The sequence below is a fragment of the Hyla sarda genome, chromosome 5 (assembly GCF_029499605.1).
Source record: "Hyla sarda isolate aHylSar1 chromosome 5, aHylSar1.hap1, whole genome shotgun sequence".
Taxonomy (NCBI): domain Eukaryota; kingdom Metazoa; phylum Chordata; class Amphibia; order Anura; family Hylidae; genus Hyla; species Hyla sarda.
The window spans coordinates 234,735,505-234,759,458 of NC_079193.1; the positions used below are offsets into that span (position 1 = coordinate 234,735,505).

The window sequence follows — 23,954 nt, forward strand, 5'->3', positions numbered from 1 at the left end:
CGTCACGAATAGCAAGGGTTAACTAGCACACTTTAATTACCGCACAGCTACACTCCCTATAGCCTATACACCCCAGGCTATTACAGAAGTATGTGTAGATCCCGGGCCGTGGTGCTGGGCATCTCCTCTGTCTGACTGATTACTGAGGAGCCTGCTGCCATAGCTAAAAAGTTGTTTGCAGCACACACAGAGTGAGGGAGAGAGGCCATTAAAGGACATCTGCAGCCCTTTAACCTTATCCCCTATCCACAGGATAGTGGATAAGTGTTTTATCCCGGGGGTTCGACCGTGGCTCTCCCGTGCAGGAGGCATGCCGGCCGCACTATGACGTTGCGGCCGACACACCTCCTCCATGTAACTCTATGGGAGAGGCAGGGAGGCAGCGCTTGTGCCTCCCCGACTCTCCCATAGAACTGTATGTGGAGGGGGCATAACTGTCGGGGGAATTGTGGCAGTGAGGTGAATTCATCCCTTCCCTGGCAGCTCAGCTGGAGGCACAAAATTGGTTGGGTCACCAGCAGATCTGCAGCGTAATATACGAGAGCTGTACTCAATATTCTGCTGGTGGGCTAACTGGGGAAGATTTATCATATCCTGTATAGTGGAAAAGTTGCTGAGTTGCCCATAGCAACAAATCAGCATGCTTCTTTCATTTTTTAAAAGGCCTCTGAAAAATGAAAGAAGTGATCTAATTGGTTTCTATGGGCAACTCAGCAACTTTTCCTCTTGACAGGCTTTGATAAATCTCCCCCACTGTGTACATACATTACATTACTTATCCTGTACTGATCCTGAGTTATATCTTGTATTATACTCTAGAGCTGTACTCACTATTCTGCTGGTGAGATCACTGTGTACATACATTACATTACTTATCTTGTACTGATCCTGAGTTATATCTTGTATTATACACCAGAGCTGTACTCACTATTCTGCTGGTGAGATCACTGGTGAGTTATATCTTGTGCTAGCTGAGTACCCGGCGTTGCCCAGTTTTTCCTTCCTTATCCTTGTTGGGGAGGAAAATAAACAAAGGAGGAAGCTTTTGACTTCATATCCCGTCCTCATATATTGTTGTCATATCCCGACCTCCTATCCCGTCATCGTATCCTGACCTCCTATACCGTCCTCCTATACCGTCCTCCTATCCTGTCCTCCTTTCCCGTCCTCCTATCTCGACCTCCTTTCCCGTCCTCCTATCTCGACTTCCTTTCCCGTCCTCCTTTCCCGTCCTCCTATCTCGTCCTCCAATCCCGTCCTCCTATCCCATCCTCCTTTCCCGTCCTCCTTTCCCGTCCTCATATCTCGACCTCCTTTCCCGTCCTCCTTTCCCGTCCTCCTTTTCCATCCTCCTATCCCGTCCTATCCAGTCCATCTATCCCGTCCTCCTATCCCATCCTCCTATCCCGACCTCCTATCCCGTCCTCCTATCACGACCTCCTATCACGGCCTCCTATCACTACCTCCTATCCCGACCTCCTATCTCGACCTCCTATCCCGTCCTCCTATCTCGACCTCCTATCTCGTCCTCCTATTCCGTCCTCCTATCCCCACCTCCTATCCCAACCTCCTATCCCGTCCTCCTATCCCGTCCTCCTATCTCGACCTCCTATCCAGTCCTCCTATCGCGTCCTCCTATCTCGACCTCCTATCCTGGTCCTCCTATCCTGGTCCTCCTATCCCGGTCCTCCTATCCCGGTCCTCCTATCTCGTCCTCCTATCCCATCCTCCTATCCCGACCTCCTATGTCGACCTCCTATCCCGACCCGTAATATGTGTGCCAGTTATTGAAATATCTCCAGCCGTACGGAAGTTATGTGGGAACATACATTTCCCATTGATTTGCATGGGACTTTAAACAAAAACCCCGACCCTCACAAACGGGGGTAGTTAAGGGTTAAATTAACTATCCTATATTTTAAGTGGACATTTAAGTAACATGTGACCAAGTATTATCGAAATATCTCCAGCCTTTTGGAAGTTATGCAGTAACATATATTTCCCATTGACTTGTATGGGACTTTAAACATAAACCCCGCCCCTGGCAAATGGGGGTGAGTAAGGGTTAAATCACCTATCCTATGTTTGTTGTTGACATATAACATCTGTGCCAAGTTTCATGTTAATATCTTTAGCCGTTTGGACGTGATGCTGGAACATACACACATACATACATACATACACACATACACGTTGAGTTTTATATATATATAGACTAGCTGAGTACCCGGCGTTGCCCAGTTTTTCCTTCCTAATCCTTGTTGGGGAGGAGAATAAAGAAAGGAGGAAGCTTTTGACTTCATATCCCGTCCTCATATATTGTTGCCATATCCCGACCTCCTATCCCATCCTCCTATCCCATCCTCCTATCCCAACCTTCTATCCCGACTTCCTATCCCGTCTTCCTATCCCGACCTCCTATCCCGACCTCCTATCACGACCTCCTATCCCGACATCCTATCACGACCTCCTGTCCCGACCTCCTATCCCGTACTCCTATCCCGACCTTCTATCCCGACCTCCTATCCCGACCTCCTATCCCGACCTCCTATCCCGACCTATTATCCCGTCCTCCTATCCCGTCCACCTATCCTGACCTCCTATCCCTTTCTCATATTCTGTCCTCCTATCCCGTCCTCCTATCCCGACCACATATCCTGTCCTCCTATGTCGACCTCCTATCCCGTCCTCATATCTCGATCTCCTATCTCGACCTCCTATCCCGACTTCCTATCCTGTACTCCTATCTCGTCCTCCTATCTCGACCTCCTATCCCGACCTCCTATTATGTCCTCATATCTCAACCTCCTATCCCGACCTCCTATCCCATCCTCCTATTCCGTCCTCATATCCCGTTCTCCTATCTCGACCTCCTATCTCGAACTCCCATCCCGACCTCCTATCCCGACCCGTAATATGTGTACCAGGTATTGAAATATCTCCAGCCGTACTGAAGTTATGTGGGAACATACATTTCCCATTGATTTGCATGGGACTTTAAACAAAAACCCCGACCCTCACAAATGGGGGGTGTTAAGGGTTAAATTAACTATCCTATATTATAAGTGGACATATAAGTAACATGTGACCAAGTATTATCGAAATATCTCCAGGCGTTTGGAAGTTATGCAGTAATATATATTTCCCATTGACTTGTATAGGACTTTAAACATAAACCCCGCCCCTGGCAAATGGGGGTGAGTAAGGGTTAAATCACCTATCCTATGTTTGTTGGTGACATATAAGTATCATGTGTGCCAAGTTTCATGTTAATATCTTTAGCCGTTTGGACGTGATGCTGGAACATACACACATACATACATACACACATTGAGTTTTATATATATAGATTATACACCAGAGCTGTACTCACTATTCTGCTGGTGAGGTCACTGTGTACATACATTACATTACTTATCCTGTACTGATCCTGAGTTATATCTTGTATTATACTCCAGAGCTGTACTCACTATTCTGCTGGTGAGGTCACTGTGTACATACATTACATTACTTATCCTGTACTGATCCTGAGTTATATCTTGTATTATACTCCAGAGCTGTACTTACTATTCTGCTGGTGAGATCACTGTGTACATACATTACATTACTTATCCTGTACTGATCCTGAGTTATATCTTGTATTATACTCCACAGCTGTACTCACTATTCTGCTGGTGAGGTCACTGTGTACATATATTACATTAATTATCCTGTACTGATCCTGAGTTATATCCTGTATTATACTCCAGAGCTGTACTCACTATTCTGCTGGTGAGGTCACTGTGTACATACATTACATTACTTATCCTGTACTGATCCTGAGTTATATCTTGTATTATACTCCAGAGCTGTACTCACTATTCTGCTGGTGAGGTCACTGTGTACATACATTACATTACTTATCCTGTACTGATCATGAGTTATATCCTGTATTATACTCCAGAGCTGTACTCACTATTATGCTGGAGGACACACTGTGTACATTAACACGCTATGCTTAACTTCTTGATAGCCATCACCCATAGACTTTCATTGAAGGGGCGGGGCATGACGTCACACGGGGGGTGGAATCGTGGCGTCACCATACTCCGGCCCTGTGGTCGTCACACTACACATTTGGAGCCTCTAGCTTTTTTTTTTTTTTTTTTTTTTTTATCTAAAGCCGAGGAACGTGCTTTCGATTCACCCAAAGTGCAAGAAAAAGTGCAAACGTGTTACACTAAAAAAACGTGCACAAAGGATGCGGTCTATCGCAAGCCCTTCTCCGATAGGAGAGAGGCCCCCCAACAAACCTTACCCTTCGCCTCTGGACCAAAAGGTACCTGCAAGGTTCCAGGTTCGATGTCCCTTTTCGCCGAAGCTACTAGGGGACCACAAATGCTCCCGGCATCCCCCTTGGTGTTAGCCAAGGTATCTGCCCGCAGAGCCGATTACGGTAGGTACCCTGCCAAAGCAGGAGTACCCGGGGTGTTTGCAGGGAGGTGCGGAACCTAATGGCCACACACACCTCCCCTAGACCGCCAGGAGGGACACCTAGAAGGGCTACCGCATCCTGACAAATCCTGTGAACACACAACACGCAAAAAGTGACACAGTGAGACAAAAAAGAAATAAATAAGTGAATGTGTGCAGATATACTGCCCGGACATCCGGCCGGATCTATAAAAAATTTCTCTGATCCTAGCCAGAAGGCCGGGAATCAAGAGGTGAGTGCCACAAGGTGAAGAGATTATGGTGCCCGTGCTTCAACTCAGTGAGTCTATCCTCCCAGTGAGTTTCGGCACCTCGGGGTCACCACTCCCCGAGGCACAAAAGTACCTCGGCTCTAGACCCTCTCAGCCTCATGGCGAGACCCGGAGGGAACAGGTCACATCGGGCAGCCGTCGAGCTGATTCCTCAGAACCAGCCCCGGAAAGCCCTGGTACACCTGCATCCTCCATGCAGCACCCATCCCCACCAGCCCCATACCGGCGTTACTGTACACCGGCATGAAAGACTGATAAGAACAGATACTACACTTGATCTTAGCCAAAGCGCTGCAGAGAGCTCACAAAGGTGGGTGCGCAATGACAAATCCTTTGGATACGGGATAACATGTATTAGGTCCGGAGTACCCATGTAAGGCAATGAGAATGCCAGTTCCTCACACAGAACATGTAGATTCCAGCCAGTATGATCTTTCATTTGCATTGTTGACACTTCCAAGCACCTCTAGAACCATGCCCTGAAGCTGGATAGAACCAGGTTGCTTGCAAGTTTTGTCCTAATTACATATCATCTTGTTAATGAATTACAAAGGTGGCAGGGCAGGTTGAACAAGGTGATATGGACAGGAGACTAAAGGTCAATAAGCCACAATACTTAAAGGGGTATTCTGGGCAAAAACATTTCATTCCCTATCCAAAGCATAGGGGATAAGATGTCTGATTCATGTATATTTGTCTCTCAAAATGGGCCACAAATGTGACGCACAACAGACACATTTAATTGAGCTGTGTGCACCAAAAAGAAACAGGAAGATGCCCCTCACTCCACAAGGGGACATGGCCGTGTACTATGGGAGGAAAATGGTCGATTTTCTTTTATTTCAATGGGCGCTTCAGACATAACCATGAGGAGAGAAGTGACATGTTTTTTCAGTGTGTTTACTGTCTCCCATTGAAGTCAATGGGATCAGTATTTTTTTTAACTTGATTCCATTAGATTGTTTTTCCCCTGGGGTGGGGGGTATTGGGGGACCATATAAGTCTTATGCGCATACTCTAAGGCCTCATTCATACCTCCATATGAAAAATACAGACGAAATACAGATACATAATACAAATCTTTATTTTTGCAATTTGTTCTATTTTTGTTCTGCATTGTATATATGTTTACACTACGAAATTCAGTGAGGAGAATTTCCTTGATAAATTTCTCTCGAATCTGTGCCTTTTTGTACTGATCTGGCACCTATTTCCATGGCAATAGCCTCGGCTCGGGCTCCGGCGGTCGGAGGACTGCAGAGAGGAGAGGTGAGGGCAGGGGGACGTTATGAGAGCGCACAATCACAGCCATGTCACCCTTTCCTTCTTTTCTCACTCGTTACACTGTTCACGTCCACCAGGGGGCGCCCTCCAGCACGTGACACCTCGGCGCTCAGAAACAAAAAGGCGGGGTGGGCGGATCGGTCGTCACGTGACGTCTGGGCGCTAAGTATAAAAGAGGCGGAGCGCGGGAACAGCTCACTCGAGAAAGCGCTTGTTTAGTGAGGTGAGCTGTGGGGGCGACGTAACGGAAGCGGTAAGCGCGCCTTTGTTTCGGTGGCTGGTCTTATGTATTTCTGCAATAGCGGGTGAGCTGTGTAGCCATGTGAGATTTTAAGGACTTATTGTGTGTGCCGCCATTTTTATGTAGTCGTCTGCGCGGCGCAGTCTAGGCTTGGTGTGGCCATATTACTGTTTTAAATTAGTCACAGGGGATGTGGGAAGACGCTGGCAGAGACGCGCGGTTTTTGGTGATGTGACGCCCTGATGGTCTCCAGCTGTGCGCCCTCTGGTGTCATGGCGGTCCTATGATGTGGCGTCATGTCCGTGACCTGAAGACAGGGCCCTTCGGGTGTTATGGGTGCCCGGTCTGTGATCACATGACTCGGCTCGTGTTATCTAGCTGACTGTCCCTCTATCCTATCACAGCTGGCTCCGGAGGGGAGGCATGACTGGCTGCACACTCGGCCAGAGCTATGCGATCCCCTCTTGTGGTCCTAAAGACGCAGCTGTGTAAGGATCTGTTCAGATCTGCATGCGGTGCCACAGATTCCTTTCATGTGTCCGTATCTGTGAGGCCTTAGTGCAGATGAGGAGAGGGCTGGTTTTTAGGATACGCATACAGTTTGGGGCATACAGTAGCTGCATCTGGTGGGAATGTGGTGATCTGCTGATCCTTGGCTGTACACTATTCATTCCAATGAGTGGGCTGGTCAGCCATTAACTCTGGATCCCTCTTAACCATCAGATTTTCTTGCTGGATTGACTCATGGTCTACTGTGGTTACAGTCCAGCTACAAAGATGGACATGATTCGGCTATGACACATCAGACTGTTATGGCAGTATCAGGTTTCGAAATGATCCTGCTGGAACTGGCTGCTGTGTACTTATAGCTGCATTCACATCATGGGGGGGGGGGGGGTTTAAAACTAACATTCTGCATGTGCATTGCTTATATGGAAGGCTGCTGAGTTCACTCTATTGCCATTTAAACATACACTGGATCAGTCTAAATTAAAATGGACATGGTCATTCCTTTGGATTCTGCAGGTGATTTCTTCATAAAGGTAGTGGAACCACTGCAGAGAATCTGTAGCAATATGTGTACATGTGAGGGTACCATAATGGCATGTTTGCGGGCTGTACATATCCTACAAACTGATGGACTTCCCCAATTGACAGTGATAAAGGAGTTAAAATCTTTAGTGTTTGCCAACTTCTACTTTTAAGAAGTTAAAATCTGAAAGCTGAGCTGTGATTGGTTTTCAGAAAAACTGTCCTTATATCAATTAATCTTTGCCATTATGTACATAGAGCAGTGTTTCCAGCTGTTGCAAATACAACTCCCAGCTTTCCCAAACAGCCTATTGCAGGCTTGGCATGCTGGGAGTTGTAGTTTTGCAATAGCTGGCAGCACACTGGTTGTGAAATCCTGACTGCAGTAACTGTAGACTAGTTTGCATGTAGTAACACTTCTGTTCTTACAGACTAGCATGCATTCCAACAAGAATCCCAGAACTGACATGGACAGACCTGCCACTTCAATCAAGGTGACTATTTTATTACAACCCTGTTTGGTTGGCCATGTTATCATTCAGGTTAACACCTTCTGGTGACTTCAGTGTAGCCCTGCTGGTGAGATGTTGCATTTATACACCAGCAAGATTCCCAGATGTTGAAGGGTCTTGTGATCCTTGGTGTAAAGTGTCCATAAATGCTTTGGGCCTGTCTGTGCAATGCAGAGATGAGCCATCCTGAAACAGAACGATCGCTGGTACACTGCACTGAGGATTAGGTAGGACAATAAGCGACATTCAGCTCTTTCCTACTCTACATCGAACACTAAGGAAATAACTGAAGTGGGTAGAATGAATTATTGTGGATCATAAACTGAACTTGGTGTTCCTGGGATCAATGTCATGTAAATGGAGTGCCAGCGCCCTAAACTTGGCTCTTGCAATGCCATTACTTAAGGTATCCACACCCACCACCTGGTTAGCTATGGCAGCAAGTGTATGTTGTGCTGCTTTTGCTGACTAAAGTCACATAATTAATTATGGTTAATTTCACTTTCCTGCTTTGTGATGCCCCTTAGCAGCAACAATACTAAAGTTTGTTTAAACTATCAAAAAAGGTGCACAAGTCTTATTTGACCCAGACCTGATGGCAATGCTGGTTAGCTTGTTCTAGTTGTGTTTTGCATAGATCTGACTACCTGAAGGCTAAAATAAGATTTTCCCATGAGGTGACTTGTGTTGTACAGTTACCTGTCACAGGAGCCGCTGGTGTCAAGTGTTGCAATTTGAGAATGTGATAATCCATAACTTTAAAGGGTTTGACATAATAGTTGAAATGTTTAACAATGCAGGTTCCCACAGTCTTCAACACTTGTTCTGTTGACTGACAGGCAGATAATAATCAGCAGTAGAACCTGACCGTGGGAAAGTTGAGCGTGTCACATGGAGTATATGTGAATCAGTGACTTTCTCACGGTACTGTAGTGATACAGTTCTAACTTGTTATCTGGCTGCTTGTTTGCAGTACTCTGGTGGCAGTACAGCCATTATAAAATCATTCTTGGTGTAATCCCCTTGTTTGTTCTGCCCTAAGGATATTGATTAAACCTAGACAAACCATTCAGCTAAAAGGTTTAATCTATTTAATGAAAGATCAAGGGGCATTGGCTGCCTCCTGTAAGATTGCATCTACTTCATATATTGACACAAACCAATCTTCTTCTAGAACTTTTTTACCGATAAAACATGTGAAAATGCCGTAAGAAGGACTCTTAAGGTGATTCAGCCCTCTGCCACTGGTCAGCTCATTGGGCGTACTGCAGAGGTATGTATTAAGAACATCACACCTGAAATTCTCAATGCTCACTCGCCTAGCTTGTGACTTTGGTTGCCAATACATTTAACTCTTTGTGTGATACACTTTCTGAGGGGTTTTGCTTAAAGATAGGTGGACTTTCACAAAAGCAGTCTGCACTCCTTTAACATCTAGTTTCTTCAGCAGGCTAAAAACTCCACAAAAAGAAAACTCTGGAATGGTCAGGTCATCTCAAAAAAGGCAAAGGTGGAAATTGCTGTAGACCCAGAACAAAGGGAAAATAAAGACTGTTCAGATGAAGCTTATGAACTTATGGTAAAAGGTGAGTTACTGTTAGCAGATATATTGCTGGGAAGAGAACCAGTCTGCACTGTGTTTAACAATTTTCCTCCATGTTGTAGAAAATCCCACACAGCTGTACTGGAAGGAGTTGGCAGAGGAAAGGAGAAAAGCACTTTATGAAGTACTACAGGAAAACGAAAAGGTGACTGACTGGGCAACCTCTTTCAATTCTAGTCTGAAGCCATTAATAAGACCGGCAAAGGGGGGGGGGGTGGTATTTAAAAATGACCTGCCTGTCATGTTGTCTTTGATCGGTTTCCCAGACACTACCATATGGTTAGTCAGGTGAGCCTGTTAAATGTCCAACAGCTGATCAGTACTGGTGCCAAGTCAGCCATACCTTTGGTCATTAGGGTTAAAAAAAACTGGAAAACCTGAACACCCATGCAGTCATGTAATGACAGGCATTACTGATGTATTTTATGATCAGAGTATCCTGTGTAGTGTAATCCGTGTAAATGTAAAAGGTATATCCAAACTGGCTTAAAATTTAGCAAATGTGCCAGTGGCTTGAGTAGTTATACAGAAACTAAAGTCTCTTTAGACAAGTCTCACAACTTAATCTGTACTGTTTATGCTAAGCATTAAAGTGACTCTGAAACCACAATTATCCCCACTAACCTGAATGTACAGGTAAGTAGTGTTGGTGCCCCTGTTTCTAATGCTTTTTAGCATGCAGAAATTTTTCAGATGTTCCAGAGATTCATACTGTCAATATGCAAATTCCTTGTTGTAAATATACAAATGAAATTTCAGGCAGCAAGATGAATATTTGGAACATCTGAAAGATTTGTGCATGGTAAAGCAGCATTTACTTGCAGATGACTCTGCTGTCAGAATAACTTATACACTAGAGGTATAATAGTAAAGGCAAAGGGCTTGACTACAGATTTCTGTAGACTTGCTAGGAGTCTAGTGTTCTAAAGGCTTCTGCTTACAGTACACTTGAAAAAGAACTCCACTCAAACCCCAAATATAGAAACTACACTAAAACAAAACTCTTTCCCCCCCCCCAAGTAAAGGTCTTGTAACAAAATGTCATTAGTTGTAGATGCCTTGCTTGTATGTAACTTCTAGTCATTGCAAGTTTACCTGAGAATGTCAGTGCTAATACTAATGTCTCATTTTCCAGTTGCATAAAGTAATTGAGCTCAAAGATGGGGAGATTTCACAGTTGAAGCAGGAAAATGACGAACTCCTGCAACTAGCTGGGCATGTGCAATACATGGCAAATTTAATAGAGGTAAGTCACTTACCTAGATGTGGGCAGTCCTCAAAACCTATGCAGAGGAAGAGTGGTCCGGTTATCCATAGCAACCAATCGGATTGCTTCTTTTTTGAGTATTTAAAAAAAAAAAGACTGACTAACTTACATGTAATGGGGTAGGGCTATACCTAATCCCAGATATCACCTAATGGAAAATCCACTTGTTGCCCAACTTAAATACAAAGGTAAAACTCTTAATAGAGTTGGTTTAAAAACCAGTGGTGGTCAATCACCAAATGAAAAATAATCCCCAAAAAGTAGAGCATTCCAGTTTCCTGTATTAAATCCAGGTGTCACAACCTAGACACAATTACTAAACTTCATTTTTTTTAGAAATGCCATATTACCCCAATAAATCAAATGATGATTCAACATGTTGCTATGGGCAACTACACCACTCCACAGGTTTTGATGGATCTCCAGTGTTATCTGCAGCACTTGTCAAATGAAGCTGGTTTACGTCTTAAGCTTTTAAAGCATAGCATCAGTGGCTGACAAAGTGTCTCTTCTTTCAGAGGCTTACTGGAAGTGCACCACAAAGTCTTGATGATTTAAAGAACCTGGACTTGGAGGAAGCTAGATGTGAAGACGAAGCAGACCTAGAGGAGCAGCAGTCAAGTTTATCTTCCAGTGAGGAAGATGATGTATAAACTATAAAGAACATTCAGAAGTGGCCATGAACTGTGGTGTCCTAGTGCATAAACTGAAACTGCCACTACAAATTCAGCCTGTGTATTGGAACTCATAGGAAACTTCAGGGCTAAAGTCTGTCTTGGTGATTTAAAGTAATTGCCTGTACAGAAGTCTTTCCAGCTGGCCACTTGTCATAACTGCAAATACTATGTATTTTCACATGTCTGTAAATAGTTTTTAATTCACTAGCCTTGATAAAAGGTGGATGTAAATTAGCTTTTTTTTAAAATAAAATTTAGTTCAAGTTGACCTCAGAATACTAGGTATTGCCTCTCTCATCAATATGTAGGTAAAATCTAATGGTGTAGCTGCAGGCAGGAGTATCTGTTATAAAGCTAGCTGTTGTCCCATAGTGTCTTTACAACTAACTGCTGATGGCAGCCAGCGCCTTCCCAATATGACACACTTGGCTCCTGGGCGTACACTGCATACACCTTAAACTCTACATCCTTAAGGTGAGCAAGTTAATGATACAATTTGTCACAAACTGCTCAGTGGTTGCTGACTTTATCCTGCATAAATGAGTTCAGCTTTCAGGTGCTCCAGTGTGCTTGAAAAGGTGGATACGATACCGTCCTAGGGAGAGTCTCCTAGGACTGTATCCACCTTTACCAGCCCCCAGGAGCACCTGGAAGCTGAACTCATTTATGCAGGATAGTCATCAACTGCCGAGCCGAGAAGTTCGTGACGAATCTAATCACTAAGGGTGCTTTCACTCTATGAAGTTAACGCGTTAATAAACATACGTTTGAAAACAACGCCTGTTAACCCCTTAAGGACTCAACGTTTCAGTTTTTGCATTTTTTCCTCAACCTTCTAAAAATCAATGCTTTCAATTTTGCACATAAAATTCCATATGATTGTGCCACCAATTCTACTTTGCAGTGACATTAGCTATTTTACTTAAATCCATGGCAAAATGGAAAAATTCATTGTGCTACAAAATTGGAGAGAAGTTAATTTTGGAACTCTTGGGCCTGTGCGGTCTGATGGCGGCGCTCCTCCTCCTCCTGTGCGGTCTGATGGCGGCGCTCCTCCTGTGCGGTCTGATGGCGGCGCTCCTCCTCCTCCTGTGCGGTCTGATGGCGCTCCTCCTCCTGTGCGGTCTGATGGCGCTCCTCCTCCTGTGCGGTCTGACGCTCCTCCTCCTCCTGTGCGGTCTGGCGCTCCTCCTCCTCCTGTGCGGTCTGATGGCGCTCCTCCTCCTCCTGTGCGGTCTGATGGCGCTCCTCCTCCTCCTGTGCGGTCCGATCGGGCGCTCCTCCTCCTCCTGTGCGGTCCGATCGGGCGCTCCTCCTCCTCCTGTGCGGTCCGATCGGGCGCTCCTCCTCCTCCTGTGCGGTCCGATCGGGCGCTCCTCCTCCTCCTGTGCGGTCCGATCGGGCGCTCCTATCAGCAGGCACCCCACAAATGCCCAGGGGGGTCATCAGACCCCCCCTCCCCCCCCATGTCCGCGATCGGCGCAAATTGCAAGTGAATTCACACTTGCGATTTGCGCCTATTCCGGGTCATATGGGTCTATAGTGACCTGGAATATAAGGGGGATCGCGGTTGTCTAAGAAACCTACGATCCCCCTGAAGGCATAGGAGTGAGGTGGCAGGGGTGCCACCCCTCCTATCCCTGCTATTGGTGGTCTAGACGTGACCACCAGTAGCAGATCGGGGGCAGGAGGGTTTACTTTTGTTTTCCCCGTCCGGCCCACCCACAATAGGCGAGGAAACGACGGGGACCAGGCGCTGAAGATCCACTTACCGATCCGCAGACTGCAAACAGTGATTGGCGGGAGGCGATGTGCAGCAGAAGAGGACAGCTCTCTGGATCCTACGGAAGCCGGTAAGTTGATCTGGAGGGCTACAGTCTGAAACCACTATACTGTGGTCTCTACACTGTAGCCCTCCAGATGTTGCAAAACTACAACGCCCAGACAGCTGTTTGGGCATGCTGGAATATGTAGTTTTGCAACAGCTGGAGGGCTACAGTTTGAGAACACTATACAATGGTCTCTAAACTATATCCCTCCAGATCTTGCAAAACTACAACTCCTAGCATGCCCACATAGCTGTTTGCTGTCTGGGCATGCTGGGATTTGTAGTTTTGAAACATCTGGAGGTCCACAGTTTGGAGATCACTGTGCACTGGTCTAGAAACTGTAGCCCTCCAGATGCTGCAAATCCCAGCATGCCCAGACAGCAAACAGCTGTCTCGGCATGCTGGGAGTTGTAGTTGCATAACTCCAGCTGTTCCATTACTACTCCCAGCATGCCCTTCGGTGATCAGTACATGCTGGGAGTTGTAGTTTTCCAACAGCTGGAGGCACACTGGAAACTACTGAGTTAGGTAACAGAACCTAACTGAAGGTTTTCCAACCAGTGTGCCTCCAGCTGTTGCAAAAGTAACTCCCAGCATGCACGGTCTCAATGCATGCTGGGAGTTGTAGTTTTGAAACAGCTGGAGGTTTGCCCCCCTCATGTGAATGTACATTCACACAGGCAGGTTTACAGTTAATTTCCTGCTTCAAGTTTGGGCTGCAGCAAATTCTTCACCGCAGCGGAAACTCGGCGCAACACGCCAGTGCGAATGTACCCTAAAAGCACTACATATACACCCCCTTACACTGTCTCCCCCCCCCCCCCCCCAAAAAAAAAAACAAAAACAAACATATTGTACGGCAGTGTTTCCAAAACGGAGCCTCCAGCTGTTGCAAAGCAACAACTCCCAGTATTTCCAGATAGCCACTGACTGTCCAGGCATGCTGGGAATTTTGCAATCCCTGGCGTAGAATACCCCTATGTCCATCCCTATGCAATCCCTAATTTAGTACTCAAATGCGCATGGCGCTCTTTCACTTCGGAGCCCTGTCAGATTTCAAGGAAACAGTTTAGGGCCACATATGGGGTATTTCCATACTTGGGAGAAATTGCACTACAAATTTTGGGGGGCTTTTACCCCTTATGAAAAGGAAAAGTTGTCGGCTACACCAGCCTGTTAGTGGAAAAAAAAAAAAAATTACACTAACATGCTGGTGTTGCCCCATACTTATTTTCACAAGCAGTAAAAGGGAAAAAAAATAATAATTTGTAACTCAATTTCTCGTGAGTACGGAAATACCCCATATGTGGGCGTAAAATGCTCTGCTGGCACATAAGGCTCAGGAGCGCACCATATACATTTGAGGCCTAAATTGGTGATTTGCACAGGTGTGGCTGATTTTACAGCGGTTCTGACATAAACGCAAAAAAATAAATACCCACATGTGACCCCATTTTGGAAACTACACCCCTCACGGAATGTAATATGAGGTATAGTGCGCCTTAACACCCCACAGGTGTTTGACGAATTTTCATTAAAATTGGATGGGAAAATGAAAAGAAAATTTGTTACACTAAAATGCTGGTGTTACCCGAAGATGGTCTACCTGGCAGTTGAAATTTCATTTTCACAAGGGAAAATAGGAAAAAATCCCCCCAAAATTTGTAACACCATTTCTTCTGAGTAAGACCATACCCCATATTTGGATGTAAAGTGCTCTGCTTGTGCACTACGATGCTCAGAAGAGAAGGAGCACCATTGGGCTTTTGGAGAGAAAATTTGTCTGGAATTGAAGGCGTTTACAAAGCCCCCCGTGGTGCCAGAACAATGGACCCCCCCCCCACATGTGACCCCATTTTGGAAACTACACCCCACATGTAATGTAATAAGGGGTGCTGTGAGTATTTACACCCCACTGGCGTTTTGACAGATTTTTGGAACAGTGGTCTGTGAAAATGAAAAATGTAATTTTTAATTTGCACAGCCCACTGTTCCAAAGATCTGTCAAAACACCAGTGGGGTGTAAATACTCACTGCACCCCTTATTAAATTCTGTGAGGGATGTAGTTTCCAAAATGGGGTCACATGTGGGGTGGGGGGGGGGGTCGTCCATGGTTCTGGCACCACAGGGGGCTTTGTAAACGCACATGGCCCCTGACTACTATTACAAACTAATTGTCTTTCCAAAAGCTCAATGGCGCTCCTCCTCTTCTGAGCATTGTAGTTCGCCAGCATAGCACTTGACGTCCACACATGGGGTATTTCCATACTCAGAAGAAATGGGGTTACAAATTTTGGGGGTAATTTTCTCCTATTACCCCTTGTAAAAATGTAAAATTCAGGGGGGAAAAATGCATTTTAGTAAAAAAAAATTTTTTTTTTCATTTACACATCCAACTTTAACAAAAAGTCGTCAAACACCTGTGGGTAGTTAAGGCTCACTGTACCCCTTGTTACGTTCCTTGAGGGGTGTAGTTTCCAAAATAGTATGCCATGTGGGTATTTTTTTTGCTGTTCTGGCACCACAGGGGCTTCCTAAATGCGACATGCCCCCCAAAAACCATTTCAGCAAAATTTGCTTTCAAAAAGCCAAATGTGACTCCTCTTCTGAACATTGTAGTTCACCCGCAGAGCATTTTACGTCCTAACATGGGGTATTTTCATACTCAAAAGAGATGGGGTTACAAATTTTGAGGGGCATTTTCTCCCATTACCCTTTGTAAAAAGGGAAAAAACTGCACTTTAGTGAAAATGTTTTTTTTCCATTTACACATCCGATTTTAACGAAAAGTTGTCAAACACCTGTGGGGTGTTAAGGCTAACTGGACCACTTGGTATGTGCCTTGAGGGTTGTAGTTTCCAAAATGGTATGCCATGTGGGGTTTTCTGCTGTTCTGGCACCATAGGGGCTTTCTAAATGTGACATGCCCTGCAAAAACCATTTCAGCAAAATTCACTTTCCAAAATCCCATTGTTGCTCCTTCCCTTCTGAGCCCTCTACTGCGCCCGCCGAACACTTGATATATACATATGAGGTATTTCCTTACTCGAGAGAAATGGGGTTACAAATTTTGGGGGGCTTTTTCTCCTATTACCCCTTGTAAAAATTTAAAAACTGGGTCTACAAGAACATGCGAGTGTAAAAAAGGAAGATTTTGAATTGTCTCCTTCACTTTGCTGCTATTCCTGTGAAACACCTAAAGGGTTAACAAACTTACTGAATGTCATTTTGGATACTTTGAGGGGTGCAGTTTTTATAATTGGGTCATTTGTGGGGTATTTCTAATATGAAGACCCTTCAAATCCACTTCAAAACAGAACTGGTCCCTGAAAAATTCCGATTTAGAAAATTTTGTGGAAAATTGATGCTGAACTTTGAAGCCCTCTGATGTCTTCCAAAAGTAAAAACATGTCAACTTTATGATGCCAACATAAAGTAGACATATTTTGTATGTGGATCAATGTATAATTTATTTGGAATATCCATTTTCCTTATAAGCAGAGAGCTTCAAAGTTAAAAAAAAAAAGCAAAATTTTCTATTTTTTCACCAAATTTTTGAATTTTTCACCAAGAAATGAAACAAGTATCGACAAAATGTTACCATTATCATAAAGTAATCTCGGAATCAGAATGAAAGGTAAAAGCATCCCAGAGTTATTAATGCTTGAAGTGACAGTGGTCAGATGTTCAAAAAATGGCCGGGTCCTTTAGGGGTTAAGCACTTTACAAACTTACTGCTAAAAAAAAAATTCCATCATTCCAACTGTCATTGGCTGAAGCAGAAAGATTGTCTACCTGGCAGTTGAAATGGTTAATTTTGGCCGATCTAATGTCTATGGCCATTGTAAGCCTTTAAACCTTAAAATGTTCTCATCCTACTTAAATATGATTTGGATTGTATTTAAGAAGACCACACATTTGCCACAATTTGGGCATTTGCAGCACACTTAATTTTGAGTAAAGGATGCATCTTTGTATATAAATATAGTCCGAGGTGGCTCAGCTATAGTAAACATACATATAAGATAAATTGGTGTTGTTGGAGGGGTAAGAAATGCATGATACACCACAAAGACTAACACCCCCCTAATAAACAGCACACCCTTTAAGAAAAAATCTAAATATATAAATCTTTATTGCACATATAGAGATGTAAAAATAATAATTACATGGACATACAATTATAGGAAAACGTTCACCCGCACTGTAACCCGATAAACCGTGTGATATTGCCGGTGAACAGGAGACCGATGCGAGGTCTCGGACTGCTACACCTACCTGCATTCTGTAGCCCCGATCCTCCAAAGGTCCCCCTTTTTCCAGCACTGACTTGCCCTTTGAGGCAGGCCCACCTGCTGGATTTAAATATTTATAAGCACTGGTCACGTGAGTACTCAGGCCTATTGAGGGCTCATGTGACCGTTGGTTATGAATATTTTAATCTAGCCGGCGGGCCCGCCTCAAAGGGCAAGTCAGTGCTGGAAAAAGGGGGACCTTTGGAGGATCGGGGCTACAGAATGCAGGTAGGTGTAGCAGTCCAAGACCTCGCATCGGTCTCCTGTTCACTCGTACTATAACACGGTGTATCGGGTTATAGTGCGGGTGAACGAGTGACTGTTTTCCTTTAAAAACACTTAAAAGCAGCCAATGATAATGGGTAATCCTGAACAGGCGGAGGGGTCCGGACAGCACACCCTCCCTTTACCAACAATAATGGATAAGTGTAGAATAGCGCTCCTATTGATCCTCCTACATGGCTAAGGCATATAACAAGTCTGGAAAACATATATAAATACTGTTTAATGTACTATTCAATATACACAATGCTATGAAATGCCCAATAAACAATGGCCTCTAAGTGGAGAAAAGTATATAATAATAAACTGCCAAACAGTACAAATCGCTGTAAGAGAGGCAAAAAATGTATGTATAAAGGTACGAGGACACAGATGGGGGTGCAAAGTAAGAAATACTCATTGTGGCTGCATCTCGGGTCACTTTCTTGGTGGTGGGCACTGTGTGTAGATTAGCGTTGTAGCTAAACATTTGCCATACAGGTAAATATTGATCAGTAGAGTCCAAAAGTTCCTTGGTTAGTTCAGGCTCCAGCAGCTTGATAAATGAAGTGTGATAGTTACCAGGGATTTTATTTTGAGGTGTTACTGGCAAAAATACCACCTTGTGTGGAATATATCACACTATAACGTAGCAAGAATCTGACACGTACAGCGGATATAAGCACGTGTAATGTCTTGATGGTGTACAAGTGGTTTTTATGTTGTAACATGAGGAAAAATCTAAATGAATCATAGACATTGCTTAAAGGGTACCTCTCATCAAATAAACATTTGATATATTTTAGATTAATGAATGTTGAATAACTTTCCAATAGCATGTTAATGAAAAATATGCTTCTTTCTATTGTATTTTTCCCGATCAGTCCTGTCAGCAAGCATTTCTGACTCATGCTGGGGTCCTAAACACTCTGGCTGTGAACAAAGCAGGCTGGCAGCTCTAACAGGCTGTGAACAAAGCAGGGTGGCAGCTCTGAGTGTTCTCCTTTGTGAACAAAGCTGACTGGCAGCTCGTAGTGTTTAGGACTCCAGCATGAGTGTGAAATGCTTGCTGCCAGGACTGGTAGGGAGACCCCTAGTGGTCATTTCTTCAAAGTGGAAAATTAAATAGAAAGAAGCATATTTTTTAATAACATGCAATTGTAAAGTTATTCTGCATACATTAATCTATAATATATCAAAAGTTTTTTTGATGAGAGGTACCCTTTAAGAGATTGAATATCACATCTTGGGACCCCCGCAATCTAGTAGGTTCTGCCAGAAGCAGTGGAGGTTCTCAGTCTTTTGCCTCCTGACCAAGGGGACGGATTATCATGACATCACAACTCTTCCCCCGTGTGATGTCACGCCCCTCCCCCTCAATGCAAGTCTATGGGAGCGGGCGTGATGGCCATCACGCCCCCTCCCATAGACTTGCATTGAGGGGGTGGGGCGTGACATCACGATAATCCATCTCCGTGGTCGGGAGGCAAAAGCCTGAGAACCTCCAGCGCTTCCGGCAGTGCTTACACGTGGGTGCTGCATGCTAGATTGCGGTGGTTCCCAGTGGCGGGACCCCCGCGATCGGACATCTTATCTCCTATCCTTTGGATAGGGGATAAGATGTCTTGGGGCCGGAGTACCCCTTTAATGTTTAAGACTGTATGGGGGAGATTTATCAAAACCTGTGTAGAGGAAAAATTGACCAGTGGCCCATAGCAACAATCAGATCACTTCTTTTATTTTCATGTTATTTATTTTTTTAGACATTGTTAGAACAATTAGAAATAGCTTCTATCCCTGATTTTTATATCTCTTATGTTTTTAATGATTCATAATTTATATATTATGATTTAAATATTATGCATCTGATCACACTCCCTTTCTTTATAGCTCACTACTTAAAGCCAATATACAGTGATTCCTCAACTTACAATGCCCTCAACATACAATATTTTCAACATACAATGGTCTTTTCTGGACCATTGTAACTTGAAACCAGACTCAACATACAAAGCTACTAGAGATGAGCGAACTTACAGTAAATTCGATTCGTCACGGACTTCTCGGCTCGGCGGTTGCTGACTTTTCCTGCATAAATTAGTTCAGCTTTCAGGTGCTCCCGTGGGCTGGAAAAGTTGGATACAGTCCTAGGAGACTCTTTCCTAGGACTGTATCCACCTTTTCCAGCCCACCGGAGCACCGGAAAGCTGAACTAATTTATGCAGGAAAAGACAGCAACCGCCGAGCTGAGAAGTTCGTGACGAATCAAATTTACTGTAAGTTCGCTCATCTCTAAATGCTACAGACAGTCCAGATCTGTGAAACATGTCAATGACTGGAAGATCTGACCAATCAGAATGGTCTTTTTATTGGTAGAAACCCCTGTATTACTGAAGTGCATGCACTGACTGGCTGTCAGGTAGTGCCCCTTAAAGTACAGGGAGGTACTACATGTTCTGTACTTCTCTTTACCTGTGCCATTGATAGCTACACCAGATGGAAGCAGCTCCATGTTACTTTTTTAGGACACTGTGTACTGTACAGGACCCTGAAGAAGCTCCTGTCCTCTACATAGACAGTGATTACAGCTCCAGCAGCTCTTCCTTACTTTTATATGTAAGGATTTGCTTTATATTAGTTATCTACTTGTTTTTCTTTAATCCTTGCTTTTTCCTATTTTTGGATGACATTCTGGGTAAGGATGTCCCGATACCATTTTTTTATGACCAAGTAGGAGCACAGATACCTTTTTTAAGTACTCGACGATACCAATTATCAATACTTTTTTCAATGTCACGTGACAGTTTTTTTAATTTACATTTTTTTCTATTTTTTTTTTTATAAGAGAAAGGGCATTTATATATATATATATATATATATATATATATATATATACATACACACATTTTTTTATTTTATTCAAATTTTCATTTGGGAAGGGGTTAATTCACATGCATAATTATTATTTATTACACATTTTTTCATCCCCATAGCATTGATCAGTGTTATCAGTGCTCCTTTACTGCTGCCTAACATGGCTGACTGCAGTAAAGAAGCGACGATCAGATGACATGGAGCACGGTAAGGGACCTCCTGCCATCCTTTCAGCTGATCAGGACAACGCGATATCACTGCGGTGATCCCGATCAGCATCCCTAAGCTGACCGGCAGTTAACTTCATGACTTCATGTTTAATGCGGGTCCCAGCTATTATGCACGCTCAGCTTCTGAACACGCTGCATTGTTCGGGAGTGGGCGCAGGGGAGTTGATCTGTGCGGATAGTGCAGGCAGCTTACTGCACTCCGTGATACCTGCTGGCGGGGACATTTGCGCAAGTACTCTTTCAAATGTCCCTAATTCTGGGGGCTTCAGAACAAATTACCAGTTTCCATAGAGTAATGGGGGGAGATTTATCAAAGTTGTCTATGTCCCGCATCAATATAGACCAACCTACAGAGGGTTAGGCCGGTGCGCTTAATTTATCAAAAGTCGCAAGGCTCTTGATAAATTCTGCGCACAGACTTTGGAATCTATGGTTTACACTGTATTTAAACCTGCTCCAGTAGAGCTGGGCGGTATGACCAAATATGTGTGTATCACGGTATTTTTGTAACTTATGGTGGTTCCATGGTATATAACGGTATTTCTCTACCCCCCCCAATCATGTGACCCACGAGTGCTGTTCTGCTCCCCCCCCCCCCCCAAAAAAAAAATTCATTATCAGCCCAGCGCTGCGCTGTCCCCATCGGGGAACTACTCACATGTCACCCGCAAGCGCTGCCCTCATCTTCTTCCTGTTTGTTGCGGGCCGCCTGCGCTGGAACTCTGTACTGTACGCTGTACTCCTATGCCCGGGCTGTAAAAGATAAGCTAAATAAACCTTAACGCACCTTCCTACATCGGACTCACGCTCTTCCTGGGAACGGGAACGTTGGAGAGCCGTCAGCCTATCACCGGCCACAGCAGAACATCACTGAGGACGGTGATAGGCTGACAGCTCTCCAATGTTCCCTTCCCCAGGAAGCAGGTCTGGACCGACGGGATAACGTAGGAAGGTGTGTTAAAGGTTATTTTGTTTATCTTTTGCTGCCCGGGCATAGGGATACAGGATACAGTATAGAGATCCAGCGCCGGCGGCCCGCAACAAACGAGGAGGGCAGCGCTCCGGGGTGACGTGATTAGTTCCCCGATGGGGACAGCGCAGCACTGGGCTGATAATTCATTCCCAAGGGGGAGGGGCCCAACCCGTATTACGGTATGGGAAAAATTCATATCGTGCAGAACAAAAATTTCGGAATTCGGTATGAACCGGTATACCGCCCAGCACTAAGCTCCAGCATGGTCTGACATTTCAGCGTACTTTTGGCCAATGCAAATTTTCGCAGAAAAGTCGCTATTGATAAATTCATCACCAATGCATTTTTCTGTCTAAAATAAACTAGAATTCATCATGTTCTAAAAATCCTCTAAAGCAAAAGTCACAAAAAAGTCGCACATATTTAGACTGCGACTTTCTGTGCGACAAATTTAGACGGGAAAAACCAGTCTAAATCCTTTGATAAATCTCCCCCATGGTCTAAACATACAATGGTCGTCTTGGAATCGATTAATATTGTAACTTGAGAGACACACACACACGTTGTAACAGTCTTTTCTGTATGATTGTGCCCATGATCATCACAAGTTTATTGTACCAAAAAATATCAGGAGGTCCATCTGACCGAGGATCCGCTAAATCTACAGGATAAACTAATACTACAAAATTTCTGTAAGTAACCAAACTGTTAGCAATTTACAATACTTTTTTTTCTTTAACAGACAAAGGTCAGGTCTCTGCTTTGGGCCATGATTTAATTGAAGAGACATGTTAATGAGTTGATGTATACAGTCTATTGATAAACATTAACAGAACATCTTTGAACTATTCTTCTTTAACAGAAAGGAAATAAGACATTAACACCAATTTGACTCAAGGATGACGAAACAAAGGTCAAAACAGTTACCACCTCCAGTGCAAGAGGTAAGAGTACTTGCATAAATACTCATTGTTTCTCAAGCTTAGGTGTATACTGTGTGAGACATATAATATACATATACATTACACCCACAGGTACTTCCAGGACTTCCCATTCTGAATCCATAGACATTATTTAAATGGAGTTTATTCCTTCTTTGCAGTTATAACAGCTTTCACTTTTTTTGCAAGACTTTCTACAAGATTTTGAAGTGTGTCTGGGAATTTTTGCAAGTCATAGTAAACTCACGAACATAGTTTGAAAGGGGTCTAGATACATTGTGAAGTGTAATATTATTTCAGTTTACAGTTTCCATAGAAGGGGTAGTTCATCCTAGGATTTCTTCTGTATTGGCATTCGCTATACCCAGACTTCAGACTTGTCCATCAGACTCAGTCCACAGAGAAGAGTCATTTCTCACTCCACAGAAGATTTTTCCACTGGCTTAGAGTCCAGTGCCATAGTGCTTTACATTATTCCATCCAACGCTTGCCATTGTGCTTAGTAATGTAAGGTTTGCAAGCAGCTGATTGGCCATAGAAATCATAGCCATGCCATGAAGCTCCCAGCGCTCAGTGTTTTTGCTGTTTTTAATGTCAGATTAGTTATTCACTCAGCAAAGTGTTGATGACTTATGTGCCCCACTCTGTAACCTTACATGGCTTGTTCCAATAATGGCATCCTTATTACAGTACCCTGTTGGAAATCAGTGAACAATGTAGAACAACTTGTTCTTTCACAAATGTTTGTAAAGGCGGCTGCATTGGTAGGTGCTTGACTGTATACAACTGTGGTAATGGAACTAAATGAGTTCAATGAATGAGTGGCATGTCCCAATATTTTTATAATATAGTGCAGTGGTCTCCAAGCTGAAGAGACTTTTTGCTAAAAGCCATTGTCCAGTCGGGTTTGCCATCAAAAACCTTGTTTCCACATCTGGCCTCACATGTCCACAGCAATATTAAATTATGTTCATATGATCTTATTGATGCAATATGTGCGACCCATAATGCTTAAATGTATGTGTATTTTAAAGTCATGCAATAAGGCGGTGTTAAATATGTCATCCTATTTGTATCTTACTTTCCTTATATATGCTGATTTAGCTGTTAGATATCTGATAATCTTGTTTCTCTGTTGCCACATATTTTACCTCTTTAATAAAAAAAAAAATATTTGCCCTAAAGTGTT

At 43.9% G+C, this 23,954-nt stretch overlaps 1 protein-coding gene across 7 annotated transcripts in view; it reads left to right on the top strand.

Annotated features, from left to right (window-relative positions):
- GMNN (geminin DNA replication inhibitor) overlaps nucleotides 1-11,361 on the top strand; it is a 49,255-nt gene extending 37,894 nt beyond the window's left edge. Inside the window, exons 1-7 of one of the 7 annotated variants that reach the window (XM_056521318.1) lie at nucleotides 5,882-6,334; nucleotides 7,734-7,796; nucleotides 8,989-9,087; nucleotides 9,262-9,400; nucleotides 9,480-9,562; nucleotides 10,553-10,663; nucleotides 11,203-11,361. In XM_056521318.1, the coding sequence (XP_056377293.1) occupies nucleotides 7,740-7,796; nucleotides 8,989-9,087; nucleotides 9,262-9,400; nucleotides 9,480-9,562; nucleotides 10,553-10,663; nucleotides 11,203-11,337 (624 nt within the window). In that variant the 5' untranslated portion in view covers nucleotides 5,882-6,334; nucleotides 7,734-7,739 and the 3' untranslated portion in view covers nucleotides 11,338-11,361. Of the gene's footprint in view, nucleotides 1-5,881; nucleotides 6,335-6,371; nucleotides 6,424-6,475; nucleotides 6,614-7,250; nucleotides 7,314-7,733; nucleotides 7,797-8,988; nucleotides 9,088-9,261; nucleotides 9,401-9,479; nucleotides 9,563-10,552; nucleotides 10,664-11,202 lie in introns of those variants that run through there. The other 6 variants (XM_056521317.1, XM_056521319.1, XM_056521315.1 and 3 more) reach the window with 6 other exon arrangements.
- The last annotated feature ends 12,593 nt before the right edge of the window (nucleotides 11,362-23,954 follow it).